We start from the raw sequence: 22,343 nt of genomic DNA on the forward strand, positions 1-22,343 counted from the left end.
TTATCCTCGATCCTTCTCAACATGTTGTTTTCGCATAGTTGAAACAGCAATGTGTTTTAAGAGTATTTTATTCATTCATATGGCTGCTACAGTGCGCTTTGCAGCAAAGGACACAATCCACGTTATCAGGTATGATCTGAATCGTAGTATCTCTTGTGCATGCAAATGGGTTTCTGCCTTTATGACACACACACACACACAGTCACACACACACACACACACACACACACACACACACACACACACACACACACACACACACACACACACACACACACACACACACACACACACACACACACACACATTTGGTCACTGCCCCACTGTTTGGACAAGTCATCCCCTGTCAAACCTGACTCAGCAACCATACAGGCAGACAATGTGTGTGTGTCTGCGTGCGTGCGTGTGCGTGTGCGTACATGGTGTGTGTGCGTGTAGCTGTGTATGTGAGTATGTTGTTTTTGTGTTCCCGAGTGTCGGTGATCCTGTGCAAGTCTGTGTGTGTATATCCTCCTGTGTTTAAGTGTGTGTAGGGGGTTTGTATAGCCAATGTGAGGCGTGCCCAATACTGGTTTGCCATGCCCAACTCTGAGATCATGTGTTTGGTCAGTCATTGTTCCACTCCGGACCCCCTTTAGTTCTGGCTGGTTGGTGCCTTCCTGTGCGGTCATCACACCGGGTGTCAGTCGGCTCTGGTGTGGCTTTCCTAACCCACTACAGCACATTTGGCCACCTGTTGTCGGAAACCGGAAGGATTGTGTTGAGTCTCGGAGCTTTAGCTCAGTGGACTAACAGTTTTAAATGTGGTACAGAACACCCCTGGTTGAATACCCGGTTAGTATTTTACCCCAGCTAACTATCCAATACTCTGTGACCCTTCACCTCCAGTCTGACCTATTGTGAGCAGGTCCTAGTGACTGTTATTGATCCATCATTGATCAATTGTTGGTCCTCTCTCTGGTTATGGATCAATGATTTTGCTGATCCACATGGACAGATAATGCTACAACCCTGAGACCAAACTCTATCTCATTTTACACTGGCCTTTCAGAAAAAAACACTTGATTTCACATGTGGAAAATCACATGATTTCCTGAGAAATTTCCCATGTGAAATCAAGTGAAAACATGTGTTTTTGGAACACTTCACATGTGATCGCATCTTCACGTGCAGTTTCATGTTATCACATGTTGCTTTACATGTTGTGACATTAACTTCACATAAGATCACGTGATCACATGAAACCATCTGTGTGTCTGCCCGTCTGTCTGCCTGTCTTCTATTTCCCTGGGGTAAGTAAAGGTGGGACAGAGTGCTCTACTGTGTCTGCTACAGCCAGGGATAAATAAGAGCTTTATTTATCATAAACCTGCCTGATTGTCTGACCAACAGACAGGAGGGACGGAGGAGATGTTGATGCTGAAGATGATCCATTCTTCATTGCTCTAAATCCAATTGATATTTGGTCACTAATGTAAGTTCAAGATACTGGAATACTGTATACCAAAGCATATTTGTTATTGCTCTATCTATGTATGATATTGAATAGACAGAGGCTAGATGTATTGGTTCATGTTCTGTGAATGCACTATTGTAATCAATTATGCTCACCCATAATCCAAACCCCAGTCAGTCGTATACTAGCAGAGCTGATCTATAATATAGATACAGCAAAATGGCCCATATGTGGAGTCCTATTCCACTCTGGACAGTCATCGAGTGCAGATTGAAGATTTACACAGATTAACAAGGTACAGTATGTGGATCAGTGTCTATTTTAAAGTATCCAGAGAGGAATTAAATGAGGACAGGAGCCTGGACTTTACCCCGCAGGGAGATAAAGTACTATATCTATCAGAGTCTGATGACATCAACATGTTGAGTAGGAGAGAGATAATGATAATTAAAGACAGAGCGAGAAGTGGGTATGTATATAAGACATGAGAGAGAGAGAGATGGTGTGATAACAGAAGGAAGATGCCAAACTAACAGCATTACAATGCAAAATCACAAGTTGTGCATTCTTAGCTTACAAAGAAGTTCCAAATTCCTTGTGATGTTTGTTCTATAATTTGTGATGTACTGGCTTCACTCTCACACTGACTATTGCTTTTATGTTAATCATGACAGAAGGGTTGGTTTCAACTCCAGCTGCAAATTACATCCAATACACTATATTGATCTGATAGTTAGTTCTATGCACAATACCACCCTCCTGTTAACGATTCGTTCTTACAGGCATATTTATCTGCAGTGTGTGTGTGTGCGCCAACCCTTTTTGTCCCCCACTGGCTCCCATCCCATAATACGACCAGACCGCACTGATGAATTATTTGCCCAGTGAGGTGTATCCACGGGAACCATGCATTCCTGACACACATCATAGAGAGAGAGACACACACACACCCTTGAACGAGGGAGGGAGGGATAGAAAGAAGGAGCATACTGAGTGTGTGAGTGATACTGAGAAGAGGAGTGAGCAGAGTGAACCTGTAACTCAGTCTAACACACACAGACAGACGGAGGGATCTTTACAGCAGCAACGGAAGCAGCAGGAGCGTGGTGTGGGACAGAGAGGGATGTTGTCTGGCTGAGCTGGGACCTCTCCCTCTCCTGTCTGTCTGATGGAGAGCAGAGGGACGCAGCACAGTGAGTACTACAGGCTGTGTGTGTGTGTGTGTGTGTGTGTGTGTGTGTGTGTGTGTGTGTGTGTGTGTGTGTGTGTGTGTGTGTGTGTGTGTGTGTGTGTGTGTGTGTGTGTGTGTGTGTGTGTGTGTGTGTGTGTGTGTGTGTGTGCGTGCGTGTGCATCCAGAAGATATAGATTGAGGTAGGGTTTGGGGAGTTGTGAAGGGCTAAGGAAGAGAAACAATGATCAAGAGGAAGAGATTGAAATTGTTGCTGTTGCTGTTGCTGTGTGCCCAGCTAACACAGCATATATTTCTTAGCACTTGGTGAAGGCGGGGTTGACCTATGGTTATTTTGCATACAACCTTCCCACAATGTTCTGGGAATGGTGCAGGATAGTTGCTTGGCTTTGGAACAATTCTCAGGACATTTAAGGAACTTGACAAAATCACGTTATTTTCTTGGTATTTCATTACTTTAACAGAACATTTCCTAAAAGTTCAAACATGGTAACATTAAATATATATATATCTTTTGTCATGTTCTAGGATTGTTCTCCTACTGGTTTGACATTGAGCATTTTCTCAATTAGTTCAGAGAATATGAAGAAACAACGTTCTTCTGTTGGAATTTCAATACTTCAACCAAACGTTTCCAACAGATTTCCTCATGGTTCTATTTTAAGTAATGTTCAAAAAAATGTTTTAACAACGTTGAGAAACAACGTTCTTCAGGTTTCCTTGTGGTTCTATTTAAAGGCATGTTCTCAGAACATTATGAAAACGTTCCATAAAAACGACACGAAAACATTAGTAATGTTCAAATAACTTTTTAATTATTATATTGAAAATCCTATACATTCCGTCTTCTGCATCAACAAAACTCTCTCTATCCTATGTCTTGTTAAGTGTGTTCAGGTGTGTTGGTCGAGCCCACTCATTGGCCACACCTGATTTGAATGAGTGCTTGTTTCCTCTGAAATGGGGTCCGTTTGAATAGACCAAAATGAACAGTTTTGTATGAGTTTAAAAAAATTCCAGCTCCATCCTGGTGGAGCAGTGGACTAGTTCCATGCCTAGAGAAAAGAAGATCATAGGTTCAAATCTCACTGGTGCTGGGCAGCTAATGATTAATTCCTAAGCAAATGAATTTCCATATGTCCTATCTGTACCTGGAGTTCAAAACTGTTAACCTAAGCTAGCAGTCTTTTTGAAAAATTCAGTGAATGTTTTATGGAAGTTATACAAAAAAAACTCGAAATAACCTCTCATTTCTGTTCTCAGAACATTAACAAAACCTCCCAGTAAAACTTTCAGGAACCCATAGTAAAATGTTCTCAGAACCTCCCGGCAACCTAAAAATGTACGTTCCCAGAACATGTTTAAAAAACGTTAAGTTTTACCGGTCAGGAAACGTATGACTTCGTTCCCAGAACCAATGGGAAACCAAAGACGTAGGTTCCCACAACTTCCAAAGAACCAAATGTGCTAGCTGGGTGTGTAGGAATATATATGGTGACTGCTGTGCTACTTCCTGAGAGCATTGGCAGAGAGAGGCATGGAAAAATCTAACGGGGTATGCGTGTATACATTGAAGGGTATGTTGTTTTCTAGTGGAGGAGAAGAGGGATATGGCTCCAGTTTTTTGTATTCTGACTTTGAGGTGTGTGTTGTCTGTGTTCTGCAGGTGAGCTGATACTAAGGTGTGTGGGGTCGAGGTGAAAGAGGAGTTCGCTGGGAATCATGTGATTGGACAGCGATGTTTACCTGCATCATGTGACTTCACAGAGAAGATTATACTATAGGGTCTCCATTATGGCTGTTGTGATGTGTATCTCTCTCTTCCTCTTCCTGCTCCTCCTCTTCCTCTCCCTCACTCCTCCCCTCCATCTGCATGCCTTCCCCCTGGCGACAGAGGCACCACCTCACCCACACACAGACACACAGACAGATGTACAGGTTTCACACAGCCCTTTAGGGGCATCCTGGGCTCTGGTAGGCCTCAACACTGGAGCCAGAATGGCCGACTCTCTGGGTTGGTTTCCAGGGCTGAGGGGCCCCATACTGGAACCTGAGGAAACTGAGAAACAGGACTACACAGACGAGTTTCAAGGAACTATTGGTGAATACCATGATTTGCTGGAAAGCCCTGAGCAGTCACCTAAAACTGTCCCCAGACAAACAGGGCTGGAGACATTCAGATTCACAGAGGCAGACAGTGTCACTGCATGGATGGAAATCAAACCCCCAACTGGGACCTTATTTAGGAATGGACTACCAGACAGGATCCAGGATGGAGATCCTGAAAACGAGCTGAAAGAGAGCAACACCAGGGAGAAGGCTGGATCCCCACTAACAACTTCACAGGATGGACAGACTCCTCTGATACATCTGTCACTCCCACAGAATGGAGATAGTATTGGTAGACCAACACCCATCCTTCTCTTTCGCTCTGACTATACAGAGACCCCAGGCTTTAATCCACTCACTAGGCCTACTTTACCAACCTCAGTGACAGCACAGCTAGGCTCCACTACGGACCCGGACCAAGACCAACCCATAGCCTTGGCCACAGACAAAGGGTTGCTATCTCTGGACCAAACAGCCACCCCACACAGAGACATGATGGAAGGTGATATCGCGATGGATACTGGAGACTTTTCAGAAATGGTGGACGACACAGAAAACCTCACAGATTCAGACACAGGTAAGACAAACTTCTCAAATCCAACCCCCATTCCCGTCTTATAGTTATATGTCCGCTTTTACAATACCCTCAGGATGTTAGTAAGAAAGAATAAGATATTGATCAGAAATAATTGTCCTATTTTTCTATTTTGTGTAACACTGGTGGTGAATTAACTGATTTACTGTGGAAGTGTGATGAGTATCCTCTTATATATTTCCCTTCATGACATCCTACCTCTGATGTCAGGAAATATGTATTTTATGTTTCCATACCTCTGTAGCAGTACATAGTAGTTAGTGGTAGTATGTTTTCTGTTGAAGTCAAATCAAATCTTATTGTCACATACACATGGTTAGCAGATGTTAATGCGAGTGTAGCGAAATGGTTGTGCTTCTAGTTCCGACAATGCAGTAATAACCAACGCGTAATCTAACCTAACAATTTCACAACAACTACCTTATACACACAAGTGTAAAGGGATGAAGAATATGTACATAAAGTTATATGAATGAGTGATGGTACAGAACGGCATAGGCAAGATGCAGTAGATGTTATCGCGTACAGTATATACATGAGATGAGTAATGTAGGGTATGTAAACATATAAAAGTGGCATTGTTTAAAGTGGCTAGTGATACATGTATTACATAAAGATGGCCAGATGCAGTAGATGGTATAGAGTCCAGTATATACATATGAGATGGGTAATGTAGGGTATGTAAACATTATATGAAGTGGCATTGTTTAAAGTGGCTAGTGATACATTTATTACATACATTTTTCCATTATTAAAGTGGCTGGAGTTGAGTCAGTATGTTGGCAGCAGCCACTCAATGTTAGTGGTGGCTGTTTAACAGTCTGATGGCCTTGAGATAGAAGCTGTTTTTCAGTCTCTCGGTCCCTGCTTTGATGCACCTGTACTGACCTCGACTTCTGGATGATAGCGGGGTGAACAGGCAGTGGCTCGGGTGGTTGTTGTCCTTGATGATCTTTATGGCCTTCCTGTGACATCGGGTGGTGTAGGTGTCCTGGAGGGCAGGTAGTTTGCCCCCGGTGATGCGTTGTGCAGACCTCACTACCCTCTGGAGAGCCTTATGGTTGTGGGCGGAGCAGTTGCCGTACCAGGCGGTGATACAGCCTGACAGGATGCTCTAGATTGTGCATCTGTAAAAGTGTGTGAGTGCTTTTGGTGACAAGCCAAATTTCTTCAGCCTCCTGAGGTTGAAGAGGCGCTGCTGTGCCTTCTTCACCACGCTGTCTGTGTGGGTTGACCAATTCAGTTTGTCCATGATGTGTACGCCGAGGAACTTAAAACTTGTTACCCTCTCCACTACTGTCCCATCGATGTGGATAGGGGGGTGCTGCTCCCTCTGCTGTTTCCTGAAGTCCACAATCATCTCCTTTGTTTTGTTGACGTTGAGTGTGAAGTTATTTTCCTGACACCACACTCCGACTGCCCTCACCTCCTCCCTGTAGGCCGTCTCGTCGTTGTTGGTAATCAAGCCTACCACTGTAGTGTCATCTGCAAACTTGATGATTGAGTTGGAGACATGCATGGCCACACAGTCGTGGGTGAACAGGGAGTACAGGAGAGGGCTCAGAACGCACCCTTGTGGGGCCCCAGTGTTGAGGATCAGCGGGATGGAGATGTTGTTACCTACCCTCACCACCTGGGGGCGGCCCGTCAGAAAGTCCAGTACCCAGTTGCACAGGGCGGGGTCGAGATCCAGGGTCTTGAGCTTGATGACAAGATTGGAGGGTACTATGGTGTTAATTGCTGAGCTGTAGTCGATGAACAGCATTCTCACATACGTAGGTATTCCTCTTGTCCAGATGGGTTAGGGCCGTGTGCAGTGTAGTTACGATTGCGTCGTCTGTGGACCTATTGGGGCGGTAAGCATATTGGAGTGGGTCTAGGGTGTCAGGTAGGGTGGAGGTGATATGGTCCTTGACTAGTCTCTCAAAGTACTTCATGATGACGGAAGTGAGTGCTACGGGGGCAGTAGTCATTTAGCTCAGTTACCTTAGCTTTCTTGGGAACAGGAACAATGGTGGCCCTCTTGAAGCATGTGGGAACAGCAGACTGGGATAAGGATTGATTGAATATGTCCGTAAACTGTTACTGTAATTTAGTTATTCCAATATGTTTTCATTAATTGTATTCCCTTAATCTATTTTATGAGAATTTGTAAGATTCTTGTTTGCATAAAATAGACGGAGACCCGACTTTTCAATAATAGGTAACATAATTTATTCTCGGAGCACGCTGCCATGTTACCACGAGCAACAGTTTATATACAATAACATGACGCCACTTCATTGCTCCAAAAATGAATCTCCTCCTCCAGACCGGGTCAAAGGGAACTTTAAAAGTTAATTCTGGGTACATTCTGACCCCCTAGCACATACACAGGACACACAACACAGCTGAATTAACTTTGTATTGTATTAACACTGTATTGTCCTCAAAGCGAGCAAAGAAGTTGTTTAGTCTGTCTGGGAGCAAGACATCCTGGTCCGCCATTGGGCTGGTTTTCTTTTTGTAATCCGTGATTGACTGTAGACCCAGCCACATACCTCTTGTGTCTGAGCCGTTGAATTGCGACTCTACTTTGTCTTTATACTAACGCTTAGCTTGTTTGATTGCCCTGCGGAGGGAATAGCTACACTGTTTGTATTCGGTCATGTTTCCGGTCTCCTTGCCCTGGTTAAAAGCAGTGGTTCAGTTTCGCGCGAATGCTGCCATCAATCCATGGTTTCTGGTTTGGGAATGTTTTAATAGTTGCTGTGGGTACGGCATCGCCGATGCACTTGCTAATAAACTCGCTCACCGAATCAGCGTATTCGTCAATGTTGTTGTTTGATGCAGTGCGCAACATATCCCAATCCACGTGATCAAAGCAATCTTGAAGCGTGGAATCAGATTGGTCGGACCAGCTTTGAACAGACCTGAGCGAGGGAGCTTCGTGTTTTAGTATCTGTCTATAGGCTGGAAGCAACAAAATGTCGTGGTCAGCTTTTCCGAAAGGAGGGCGGGGGATGGCCTTATATGCGTCGTGGAAGTTAGAATAACAATGATCCAGGGTTTTACCAGCCCAAGTAGCACAATCGATATGCTGATAGAATTAGGTGAGTCTTGTTTTCAGATTAGCCTTGTTAAAATCCCCAGCTACAATGAATGCAGCCTCAGTATATGTGGTTTCCAGTTTACATAGAGTCAAATAAAGTTCGTTCAGGGCCAGCGATGTGTCTGCTTGGGGGAGAATATATGCGGCTGTGATTATGATCGAAGAGAATTCTCTTGGTAGATAATGCTGGTCGACATTTGATTGTAAGGAATTCTAAATCAGGTGAACAGAAAGACTTGAGTTCCTGTATGTTGTTATGATCACACCACGTCTCATTAATCATAAGGCATACCCCCCCCCCCCGCCCTTCTTCTTACCAGAAAGATGCTTGTTTCTGTTTCTTGTTTCAATGTGTGAAGAAACCAGCTGGCTGTACCAACTCCGATAGCGTTTCTCGAGTGAGCCATGTTTCTGTGAAGCAAAGAACGTTACAGTCTCTGATGTCTCTCTGGAATGCTACCCTTGCTTGGATTTCATCACCCTTGTTGTCAAGAGACTGGACATTGGCGAGTAGTATGCTCGGGAGCGGTGTGCGATGTGCCCGTCTCCGGAGCCTGACCAGAAGACCGCTTCGTCTGCCCCTTTTACAGCATCGTTGTTTTGGTTCGCCTGCTGGGATCCGATCCATTGTCCTGGGTGGTGGGCAAAACATAGGATCCGCTTCGGGAAAGTCGTATTCCTGGTCGTAATGATGGTGAGTTGACATTGCTCTTATATCCAGTAGTTCCTCCCGACTGTATGTAATAAAACCTAAGATTACCTGAGGTAGCAATGTAAGAAATAACACGTAAAAAAAAAAATACTGCATAGTTTCCTAGGAACGCGAAGCGAGGCGGCCTTCTCTGTCGGCGTCGGAAGTAAGTGTGTGTTGGAAAGGAATGGGACTTGTCTGCTCTGTCTTCTCTGTGCCACAGTGTGTGTGTGTGTGATATGTATTCTGCCAGCAAACACGGTTGTTTTATATTCACAGGGCAGTTTACTCCACGCCTTCTCATCTCCCACTCCTTCAATCCCTGTTCTCTTCTCCCCTCTCTCAATCCCCCCTTCATCTCCCATTCATCTCTACCACTCCCTCTCTCTCCTCTGTCACATACACACTATCTCCCTCCCCTGCTGTCCTGTCTTCTTTAACAGCTAAACTGAGGGAGACTGTGAATTAATTCCATGTGAATAACAGTAAATGAGATGAATGGCAAAACATAGCTGGACTGGTGGTTGTCGGACATACCAGAGTCGCCTCTTCACTGTTGATGTTGAGACTGGTGTTTTGCGAGTACTATTTATTGAATCTGCCAGTTGAGGACTTGTGAATTGTCTGTTTCTCAAACTAGACACTCTAATGTACTTGTCCTCTTGCTCAGTTGTGCACCGGGCCTCCCACTCCTCTTTCTATTCTGGTTAGCGCCAGTTTGCGCTGTTTTGTGAAGGGAGTAGTACACAGCATTGTATGAGATCAGATACTTAACTAGTCTAAAGAAGGACAGTTGTATTGCTTCTTTAATCAGAACAACAGTTTTTAGCTGTGCTATCATAATTGCAAAAGGGTTTTCTAATGATCAATTAGCCTTTTAAAATTATAAACTTGGATTAGCTAACACAACGTGCCTTTGGAGTGATGGTTGCTGATAATGGTCTGTACGCCTATGTAGATATTCCATAATAAATCAGCCGTTTCCAGCTACAATAGTAATTTACAACATTAACAATGTCCACCCTGTATTTCTGATCAATTTGATGTTATTTTAATTTCATGAACAAATAATGTGCTTTTCTTTCAAAAACAAGGACATTTCTAAGTGACCACAAACTTTTGAACTGTAGTATGTGTATATATATATAGTATGTGTATATAGTAGTATGTGTATAGTAGTATGTCTATATATATATATATAAGTATATACATATGCACACACACACACACACACACACACACACGTGTGTGTGTGTGTGTGTGTGTGTGTGTGTGTGTGTGTGTGTGTGTGTGTGTGTGTGTGTGTGTGTGTGTGTGTGTGTGTGTGTGTGTGTGTGTGTGTATATACATTTGAAGTCGGAAGTTTACATACACTTAGCCAAATACATTTAAACTCAGTTTTTCACAATTCCTGACATTTAATCATATTACAAATTCCCTGTCTTAGGTCAGTTAGGATCACCACTTTATTTTAAGAATGTGAAATGTCAGAATAATAGTAGAGAGAATGATTTATTTGTACTTTTATTTCTTAAATCACATTCCCAGTGGGTCAGAAGTTTACATACACTCAATTAGTATTTCATAGCATTGCCTTTAAATTGTTTAACTTGGGTCAAACATTTTGGGTAGCCTTCCACAAGCTTCCCACAATAAGTTGGGTGAATTTTGGCCCATTCCTCCTGACAGAGCTGGTGAAACTGAGTCAGGTTTGTTGGTCTCCTTGCTCGCACATGCTTTTTCAGTTCTGCCCACAAATGTTCTATAGGATTGAGGTCAGGGCTTTGTGATGGCCACTCCAATACCTTGACTTTGTTGTCCATTTTGCCACGTCTTTGGAAGTATGCTTGGGGTCATTGTACATTTGGAAGACCCATTTGCGACCAAGCTTTAACTTCCTGACTGATGTCTTGAGATGTTGCTTCAATATATCCACAGAATTTTCCATCCTCATGATAACATCTATTTTGTGAAGTGCACCAGTCCCTCCTGCAGCAAAGCACCCCCACAACGTGATGCACCCCCGTGCTTCACAGTTGGGATGGTGTTCTTTGGCTTGCAAGCATCAGCTTTTTTCCTCCAGAATGTAACGATGGTCATTATGGCCAAACAGTTCTATTTTTGTTTCATCAGACCAGAGGACATTTCTCCAGAAAGTACGATCTTTGTCCTCATGTGCAGTTGCAACCCGTATTCTGTCTTTTTTATGGTGGTTTTGGAGCAGTGGTTTCTTCCTTGCTGAGCGGCCTTTCAGGTTATGTTGATATAGGACTCGTTTTACTGTGGATATAGATACTTTGTACCGGTTTCCTCCAGCATCTTCACAAGGTCCTTTGCTGTTGTTTTGGGATTGAGTCTCACTTTTCGCACCAACATACGTTAATCTCTAGGAGACAGAACGCGTCTCCTTCCTGAGCGGTATAATGGCTGAGTGGTCCCCTGGTGTTTATACTTGCGTACTATTGTTTGTACAGATGAACATGATACCTTCAGGCGTTTGGAAATTGCTCCCAGGGATGAACCAGACTTGTGGAGGTCAATGTGGAGTTTTTTTAGGTCTTGGATTATTTCTTTTGATTTTCCCATGATGTCAAGCAAAGAGGCACTGAGTTTGAAGGTAGGCTTTGAAATACATCCACAGGTACACCTCCAATGGACTCAAATTTAGTTAATTAGCCTATCAGAAGTTTCTAAAGTCATGACAGCTGTTTAAAGGCCCAGTCAACTTCGTGTATGTAAACTTCTATCCAACTGGAATTGTGATACAGTGAATTTTAAGTGAAATAATCTGTAAGCAATTGTTGGAAAAATTACTTGTGTCATGCACAAAGTAGATGTCCTAACCGACCTAACCAAAACTATAGTTTGTTAACAAGAAATTTGTGGAGTGGTTAAAAAACAAGTTTTAATGAGTGTATTTAAGTGTATGTAAACTTACAACTTCAACTGTATGTTGGGTATAGTGTGTATATTTGTGTTGTATTGTACAGTGCGCATTTGGAAATGAGACCTAAATCTCAACTTGTCTTCCCTGTTAAAATAAAGATAAAACACACACGTGCACATGTAACAGTTTACCTTCCGTCCCTCTCCTCGCCCCGAACCAGACAAACTCTGCACACATAGACAACAGCCACCCTCGAAGCATCATTACCCATCATGCCACAAAAGCCACGGCCCTTGCAGAGCAAAGGGATCAACTCCTTCAAGGTCTCAGAGCGAGTGACGTCACCGATTGAAACGCTATTAGCTCCCACCATCGCTAACTAGCTAGCCATTTCACATCAGTTACACTCAACCCCCTTTTGACCTCATCCTTTCCCGCAGCAACCAGTGATCCGGGTGAGAAGCATCAATGTAACAGTTTCACCTTCCGTCCCTCTCTGGGCTCGAACCAGAGACCCTCTGCACACATACAACAGTCACCCTTGAAGCATTGCTACCCATCCCGACACAAAAGCTGCAGCCCTTGCAGAGCAAGGGGAACAACTACTTCAAGGTTTCAGAGCAAGTGACGTCACCGATTGAAACGCTATTAGCTAACTAGCTAGCCATTTCACATCGGTTGCACACACATGCATGTGAAGAGAAGCGGAGCGGCAGGGTAGCCAAGTGGCTAGAGCGTTGGACTAGTAACCGGAAGGTTACAAGTTCAAACCCCCAAGCTGACAAGGTACAAATCTGTCTTTCTGTTAACCCACTGTTCTTAGGCTGTCATTGAAAATAAGAATTTGTTCTTAAGTGACTTGCCTAGTTAATTAAAGGTTTAAAAAAAAAAAAAATTAAAAGAGCTCCTATCCCTGTACTGTATTTCTCTATGAAGAGGCAGTAGGCAGGCACATAGGGAATATGTGCATCTACATTATTCAGATGGTATGTATTCATAGGGGACAGACATATGGAAAGGGTATGTGCATCTACAATAGTATGTTATAAATTATGTAATGTTAGCGAGTGTGCCAGTTTCTGCAATCTATAAATAGTTCACAAATGAGAACAGCAATGGGGTCAATACTACCTAATCTGCCCAGTCTCTCTTTCCCTCCCTTGCTCCCCCTCTCTCCCCTGGCTCTCACTCTGACCCAGTTAGAGATTCCCAGTTACGAGCATGTACTTTTGCACTCGCTGATGTTTCACCCTATGAAAGCCCTCAGATCTGGGGATAGGGGCAAGGAGTTGATTTGGGCATCAGTTTCAACCATCTTTGTTTCTGTTTTACAGGTGTGTCTCCAGAGAAGGTGTGGCCTAAGGCAGCCACCAATGAGACACCTATCCTCGACTGCAGCCTGGAGACCAAGGCCACACCCTGCAACACAAATCAATCCTGGAGCCCTGTTTACCCTGATGACATCATCTCAAATAAATCCCAGCACCCCATTCTGTCTCTAACCCCTCCTCTCTTCGTGCCTCTGTATTCTGATTGGAACTCAGCTCTGGCCACCTGGGGCTTTGCCTGGGAAGTCCACATCTACGGTCTAGGATCTGTGTTCGCTGCATTAGGTCTGATATCTGTACTCTGCCTGTTAGGCCTGCCCCTGCGCTGCCCCCCTGGAAGCCCCTACTTCACCCTGCTGCATCTGTTCCTCCTGGCCACTGGAGGCACTAGAGCATTCACTCTGCTGTATGATGCTTATAGTCACCAGGACCGCCTGTCTGCTCTGGGCTCTCTCCTACTTTCTGAGCTACCCTTACCCTGCCTTACCTCTGCCTTCTCCCTCTCCTTCCTCCTCATCTCCCTCCGCTCTCGCATGCACCTCTCCCTCCCTTTCTCCCTCTCTCTCTCCCTCCCTCTCTCAGCTCTACCCCGGCCCTGTCTCTTGTTCTCCCTTTCCCTGTTGCACTTTGGGGCCTCCCTGGGCTCCATAACTCTCTTCCATGTCTTCCCCAGCCTCCCTGTCCTCCTCCTACTCCCCCAGGGAGTGTTCATTCTCCTCTGCCTGCTCCTCCCCTGCTCCTTCCTCCTCTTCTACTGCTTTGTACGACAAGACACCAAGCATGTCCAACGGCTGAGTGATGGTGAAGGAGAGGTAACAGGTTCCCCGGTGTTGGTGGGGCGGCCGTCCCGCTGCCCATTCGCTGAGGCTGGGGAGTGGAGCAGGGCGGCAGGGGCTGGGGTAGGAGGGTCTCTGTGCCTGTTAAGCTGTGGGGGGCTCCAGCTGTATGGGATGTTACATGCAATGGGGTTTGGAGGAGTGAGTGCTGGGGCGGGGTTTCAGCCCTGGCCTTGGTGGGGCTACCAGCTGGGCTGCAGGCTCTGTGAGGTGGGGGTGTGTCTGTCCTTGTCAATCATCGGCACTCATCCCCTCCTCTTCTGTTGCTCCAACTCCTGCCCCGGGACTAAACCCAACTGCAACCCCCGTCCGGGGTCCTGGGTGCAGCTGCCCTGTGCCTCACCCTCAGGAGGGCCTAGCCACCCCCTTCCCCTCTCCCCAGCCCTCCCCCCTCCCTACCCCTGGTCCCTTGGGAAGGAAGAGAAGGTGGTGGTGTGTGATGTCATCAGTAAGCGCCAGTCCGAAGCGTTCCCCCTTTATACACTAATGGACCCCCCCTCAAACGGACTGAACCTGCATCCCAACCTTAACACCCACCCTGGCCAGACCAGAACCTCAAGACACTCCCACCTCCCTGACCCTCCCAGCCCACCATGGATGCCTCAAGCTGGGGTTGCATCCCAGGGCTCTTCCCAGGCTAGTCTAGTTCTGGACACTGACTCCACAATGTACCTGCGCCCCCCCTCTCCAATCGACCTGTCCCGGAGCATAGACCAGGCCCTGTACAGCGAAACCCTGTTCCCCCACAGTCTCTTCAGTCATCCCAGGCTACTCCACGCATCCTCCAGCCTCTCCTTGAACTCCCCTGGCTCCCACCTCAGCCAGAGTGCCTCACAACCTGGACACAGCTCAGCCGACAGCTCCCTCTACCGGAGCACTTCCTGTAGAGATGTTGATATGTCTCCTACACGTCCTCCCCAGCCAGGGTGCTTCCTCCCAGGCCACGGTGATCCCATCTCTCCCCCTGAGCGCTGGTGGAGAGGTAGTAACTCCAGCTACATGTGCCAGGAATCCCTGAGTGGGTCTTCCCAGGGTCTGTTCTCCAGCCCGGGGACAGGAGGGGCGCATTCGCATCCCCACTCCACGAGAGGGCAGCTCCCCTCCCAGAGCAGTCTGCCCAGGATGCTCCCCAACCTCTCCCACCACAGACGCTACCGCACCCTCAGCTCCGCCTCGCAGGACAGTCAGGGGGAGGGGCGGCTGGCGGGCAGAGAGGACCTGAGTGAAAGCAGGTTGCTGGAACGGGATCTGGCCGTACAAGCCGAGTTCATCAACGTGTGCCGACAGATCGATGCTCTTAGCGTGTGCAGTGACACTATTGACCTGTAGGTCGATACTACTGGGTTTGAACCATGAGTCATCTATGCGCCACAAGACACTGTTAGTCTGCAGAGCTAAACCAATATATTTATCTGTTATGTAAGGACATAAGGATATGATGTAAAATGCACAGAGATTATATATTGACCTCTGGAGAGATCTAAGGACTTAACTGATAAGCTAACGTTTGTGTTTGAGTGGTTAACATTGAGCTCAATTAGCTTTTTCACTGCTACATCAGACGTGTTTGGAGGCATTACTATTAATTACAGTTTTCTGGGATTCTACATGTAGAAAATAGACATACGTTAGACTTAATTAGAACTAAATAAAGAGATACAGCTCTGTTTGATTAGTTATAAGTGTACAGTTATAGAGTTACAATATGTGCTAAATGAAACAACTTTCTGAACCAACCAATGTGGAGTAGATTAGAACACTAATGTCAGTGTAGTGTTGACGATAGCCATAGACATTTGCAAGATCACTTCATGCTTTAGTGGTACTTACTGGGGGAGAGTGAACATAGTGTAACAGATGCTGTCATACCTTACATTATATCAGTTTTTTTATTAAAACATTTGTTCTTATAAAGCATTTATAACTGGTGCCCTACCACAAGGGTATCTGTTTAAGTCGCAACAGCAATATCAACCAGGAGTTGTGTTAGAGTGTCCAAGTGCCAAATGTTGCTATGGAACCAACACCAAATCAATCTGAGAGATCTAACAACGTTTTTCAGACAGGAACTAATCTAACTGAAAACCAGCTCATCCTCTGATATTCACACTGACTTCAAACCTTTTTTCTACAAAGAGTATATGTGTCATACTGTACATACATCATTAAAGGCTGTGTAAAATTTTTTATTTGTAAATACAATGTACATGGAAAACATTTATACTGTATGACATGTATCATAGACAAGGTATGATAAACAAAACATTAAGTTTATGATGTTTGAAAACATAAGTCATTAATTGTAGTGTATGAACATACAACAGATACACTATAGATAATACTGTAGACCTTTAGGGATTCTCCAACTCTATACATTGTCATGAGCTTCAGGCCATATCACATGGAGTTGTTTCAGTTGAACTTACAGTACCTGTCAAAAGATTGGACACACCTACTCATTCAAGGTTTTTTCTTCATTTTTACTGATTTCTACATTTTAGAATAATAGTGACGACATCAAAACTATGAATTAACACATATGGAAACATGTAGTAACCAAAAAAGTATTAAAGAAATTAAAATATATTTTAGATTCCACCCTTTACCTTGATGACAGCTTTGCACACTCTTGGCACTATCCCAAACAGTTTCACCTGGAATATTTTTACAACAGTCTTGAAGGAGTTCCCACATATGCTGAGCACTTGTTAGCTGCTTTTCCTTCACTGTGCCGTCCAACTCATCCCAAACCATCTCAATTGGATTGAGGTTGGGTGATTTTGGAGGCCAGGTCATCTGATGCAGTACTCCATCACTCTCCATTGACCTCTGTGAAGCATTTATTTGGGCTGAATTTCAGAGGATGGTACCTAATAAACCTATCCTCCACAGCAGAGGTAACGCTGGGTCTTCCTTTCCTGTGGCGCTCCTCATGAGAGCCAGTTTCATCATAGCGCTTGATGTTTTTTTGCGACAGCACTTGAAGAAACTTTCAAAGTTCTTGAAATTTACCAGATTGACTGACCTTCATGTCTTAATAATTTGAGCTGTTCTTGCCATAATATGGACTTGGTATTTTACCAAATAGGGCCATCTTCTGTATAACACAACTGATTGGCTCAAACGCATTAAGAAGGAAAGACATTCCACAAATGTACTTTTAACAAGGCACACCTGTTAATTGAAATGCATTCCAGGTTACTACCTCATGAAGCTGGTTGAATGAATGCCAAGAGTGTGCAAAGCTGTCATCGGAGAAAAGGGTGGCTAACACTTTTTTGGTTATTTCATAGTTATTTCATAGTTTTGATGTCTTCACTGTTATTCTACAATGAAAGAAAAACCCTTGAATGAGTAGGTGTGTACAAACTTTTCGCTGGTACTGTAGGTGTTGAAAATTCAACATAGTTTGAAGTTTTTTTCAGTAGTCAGCAACAATAGTTAAAAATAGAAATAGTAATGAATTCAATGTCTGTTCATCTAGCTACCACAGATGTAAATCTGTAGTGTAAGCCTTGAGTGTGGTTTATGTTGCTATTAAACAGCTTACGCTTGGGATAAGAATTAAAAATGGAGTGAGGAGAAAGGGGTGAAATAAGGAGAAAGAGAAAAGGGAGAAAGGGAGAAAAGGAACGAGTGAGGGAGCAAGCATAACAAAGACCAAATTGTCCTCTGTTGGTGTGGAAAAAATATGCTGTCGCAATGTTAGTGATGACGTTATGGGCAGCAACTGATGTAATGATGTCATGTAATGTCAATCAGCTCATTGATCATGATAGGCCTACACAACATACATACACCAAATAAAGAGATCAGTAGATTAGTCAAATTCTTTATTCTGGTTTATGCAACAGCATGGTACAGCTTGAGTGAATTAAAAGCCAGAGATTGAGATCATCAGGATAGAACTAAATAAATAACACTAATAAAACATCTGGTCAGCTTTTGTGCAACTTTCAGCACCCATGGTTCACTTCACAAAGGTTAACACAACAGACAGAGTGGTTCTGTCGTTGCTGGTAGTTGACTAACTGATAGTGGTCTACTGTTATAAACTAGCTGCAGGTCTTCTACAGGAAGAAGATTTATGAAATGGAAGATGGATAAACAACATTTCTTCACTCACTGCCACCAGGTACAGATGTAGAATCTTCATTTGAGCCAGTTTGCTATAGCAGGAAAATAATCCTGCATCAACAGAAATGTTGAATTATTAAGTGGATCACTGGAGGTTGGTGTGGTAATGGCTGGAGCAGAATAGGTGTGGAATGGTATCAAATACATCAAACATGGTTTCCATGTGTTTGATGTCATTCCTCCCCTCAGCAGCCTCCACTGATGTGGATTATAATTTTAATTTTAATTTTTGAAGGGGTTGATACATTTTTTGTTGGGGCAAATCAAGTCTGACATTTTAAACTGGAAAATACAAACTTTAGACGCCTTTTTCAAACTCAAATGCACTACAAGCTTGCATTTCCTGCTGTTTAAGAACATTCTGAGCAACACAATTGTGATCAAATTAAGATCCTACATCTGCAGTAGCAGTACATGCAGCCTGGTTAACAAGATACTTATAGAAAGACATCCAGGGGTGGTTTCCAGGACACACACTCTCCATTGAGCATGATTAAGTCCATGCCTAGGGGCTTAGTCTGTGTTCAGGAAACCAGCCCTAGGTATATTACACGGTATACAGTATTATATTGTGGCCTACATATATATTCCTTTTCTCAAATCCACTCAAGTACTACAGTATATATTTACAAATACATCATATTATTAACAGTCTACTGATAAACTGAAGACGAGGCCAAAGTCACTGTACAATTATGCTCTCATCAGATAACACATCACAAAACTTTACACAAAGACAAAACAGAATTTGGGTATCTACTTTCTATTTGTTTTGTTTGATTCCAAACTGATGAGAATCCAGTGAGAGCCTGATTATAGCAATATCCACAGTGTAGACCGGTGATGTAGTCAACACACTAAACCTCGAGTCAGAGTCGAGTCCAAAGTCCCTAGTGTTAAAGTCCTTTATACTTGAGTCAAAGGTTCCTTGGTAGTGCTAAAAGCTGTGGTCCAACCATTTAAAAATCTCAATTGTTGTACATTGTAAAGATATCTACATAATACAGCACTCTAACATTTGCTGTTGTAGCTACTTTGTTAAATCATGCAACAAAGAGATTTTCTAACAACAAAATCACTACTGATCGAGTCCGAGTCTTCACTGGTCGAGTCCGAGTCAAGTCATAAGTCATGAAAATCGTGACTCGAGTCCAAGTCAAGTCCAAGTCCTGGGACCTTATTTATCAATATTGCGGTAGAAATGATGATAAAATACTACTTACGAAGGGAATTTAGAATGTTTAATAAGCTAAGCGTATGTCGCACGTCACTAATTCACAGGGGAGGCATTTTAACAAAAACATTTTTTATCAAAATGTGTTTTTTTGGCAGAAATGCCTTCTGGAATATGTGAACTAGCCTAGCTACAAAGCAAACGGAAAAGACATGCTACCGTGAAGTGTTTATCCATGTACACGGGTAAGAGTCTAGCTACATTTTCAGATATTATACATTTCTAATTTTGTCAGAAAGTCATTTTCATTGCAAGTTAAAGTGTACTGTTAGTTAGCTGGATCACTAGCTAACATTACGTGTATGATCTGTGTGGTAATATTATTAGGATCTTAGAAATCCATTTGCATTGCTAGTTGTAGCTCAATGTTAGCTAGCTAGCTTTGAACCTAGTTTGTTCGCTTTAGCTACCTGCATATTCATACTCTAGCATTTTATGCATAGTGACAAGCTATGACAATCCATTTGTACTGTAGCTATGGGTTGGGAATATAGTTCATTGTTTAGCCAGGTAGCTACACGTCTAAACAAGACTCCACTTTGCAAGAGAATGATTACTTGACCCATCAAGCTAGCCAGGTGTGTCTGAGGTTGATTATGGCCATTTATTGTATTTCAGGAACATGTGTACATGTTTAGACAATAGTGACCCATACACATAACTAGATGTGGCTGGGGGTGGTTGTAGCATTTCTTTCACATGACCCATCAATGTAGACAAGTGTCTGGGTAAGCATCATCTAATTATAAATGATTTTTATCTGGACACTTTAAAAGTCAGATTAGGATATGGGCCAAAGAGTAGATAAAGTGGAAATTGTAAAGAGATGGGTGGGGCTAAGGCTTAAGAGGGTGTGAATGATGCGGAATAGGTGTAGACAAAGAGCTCTCCAGTAGGTCTACCATGTACCAAAACATCCAAGGGGCCTTTCCTCAAAAGTGGGGTTACAAGTTTATAAACTTTCAAAGCAGAATGACTTTCCCATTGTTCCTCAACTGCAGTGTATGGCTGATATACCCATTAGTAGCTCTGAGTCTCTACTTTATTCCAATTTAAAAGTAAAAATATATTTTTTATGTTGCTACTAGAACCGAATCAAGCCGGTGGGTCACATACGGTCAAAATAATCTCTTTAAAGCCTGTGGGGAATACACAAAGCCATGAAATATAACCTACAACGGGCAAACAAAAAAAGCTATGAAAAAATATAATTTTCTGAGACTGAAATAGAGGTGCCTAGTGTCAGAGATTGAGTACAATCAAAATGTTTTACTTTGCTCACTCAGTTGTGGTTACCTGTACAAAGTAAAACATAGCTAAAAAGAGAGGACCATTAGGACAATTCAAGTCACTTTAGCAATGGCAAATATACTTAAAATGAGTAGCTAGACAACTCACTAATATGCCATCCGTCCTCAACAGCACCCTCCTGTAGGCATATACAGTGCCTTGCAAAAGTATTCATCCCCCTTGGCGTTTTTCCTATTTTGTTGCATTACAACCTGCAATTTAAATTGATATTTATTTGGATTTAATGTAATGGACATACACAAAATAGTTCAAATAGGTGAATAGAAATGGAAACAATTACTTGTTTTAAAAAATTTCAACAACGAAAAAAATACGGAAAAGTGGTGCGTGCCAAAGTTGTGGAGCCAAAGTTGTGGAGAACAAAGTTGTGGAGAAGTACAGATCAGTGTTGGGTTATAAAAAAATATCAGAAACTTTGACCATCCCACGCAGCACCATTAAATCCATTATTTAAAAAATTGAAAGAATATGGCACCACAACAAACCTGCCAAGAGAGTGCCGCCCACCCAAAAATACGGACCAGGCGAGGAGGGCATTAATCAGAGGCAACAAAGAGACAAAGATAACTCTGAAGGAGCTGCAAAGCTCCACGGTGGAGATTGGAGTATCTGTCCATAGGACCACTTTAAGCCGTACACTCCACAGAGCTGGGCTTTACAGAAGAGTAGCCAGAAAAAAAGCCATTGCTTAAAGAAAACTAGCAAACACGTTTGGTGTTCGCCAAAAGGTATGTGGGAAACTCCCCAGACATATGGAAGAAGGTACTCTGGACAGATGAGACTAAAATTGAGCTTTTTGGCCATGAAGGAAAACGCTATTTCTGGCACAAACCCAACACCTCTCATTACCCTAAGAACACCATCCCCACAGTGAAGCATGGTGGTGGCAGCATCATGCTGTGGGGATGTTTTTCATCGGCAGGGACTGGGAAACTGGTCAGAATTGAAGGAATGATGGATGGCACTAAATACTGGGAAATGCTTGAGGCAAACCTGTTTCAGTCTTCCAGAGATTTGAGACTGGGACAGAGGTTCACCTTCCAGCAGGACAATGACCCTAAGCATACTACTAAAGTAACACTCGAATGGTTTAAGGGGAAACATTTACATGTCTTGGAATGGCCTAGTCAAAGCCCAGACCTCAATCCAATTGAGAATCTGTAGTATGACTTAAAAGATTGCTGTACACCAGCAGAACCCATCCAACTTGAAGGAGCTGGAGCAGTTATGCCTTGAAGAATGGGCAAAAATACCAGTGGCCAGATGTGCCAAGCTTATAGAGACATACCCCAAGAGACTTGCAGCTGTAATTGCGGCAAAAGGTGGTTCTACAAAGTATTGACTTTGGGGGGGAGGAATAGTTATGCATGCTCAAGTTCTGTTTGTTTCACAAGAAAAAATATTTTGCATCTTCAAAGTGGTAGGCATGTTGTGTAAATCAAATGATACCAACCCCTAAAAAAATATTTTAATTCTAG

General features: G+C 43.4%; 1 protein-coding gene across 1 annotated transcript; it reads left to right on the forward strand.

Annotated features, from left to right (window-relative positions):
* Positions 1 to 2,427: 2,427 nt before the first annotated feature.
* Positions 2,428 to 18,006, forward strand: LOC116356372 (proline-rich transmembrane protein 4-like). The gene is made up of 3 exons (XM_031802114.1): positions 2,428 to 2,649; positions 4,313 to 5,332; positions 13,354 to 18,006. Exons 2-3 carry the CDS (start codon positions 4,441 to 4,443, stop codon positions 15,510 to 15,512), a joined length of 3,051 nt encoding a protein of 1,016 aa, XP_031657974.1. The 5' UTR covers positions 2,428 to 2,649; positions 4,313 to 4,440; the 3' UTR covers positions 15,513 to 18,006.
* Positions 18,007 to 22,343: the final 4,337 nt, after the last annotated feature.

The sequence above is a fragment of the Oncorhynchus kisutch genome, linkage group LG22, assembly GCF_002021735.2.
Source record: "Oncorhynchus kisutch isolate 150728-3 linkage group LG22, Okis_V2, whole genome shotgun sequence".
Classification (NCBI taxonomy): Eukaryota; Metazoa; Chordata; class Actinopteri; order Salmoniformes; family Salmonidae; genus Oncorhynchus; species Oncorhynchus kisutch.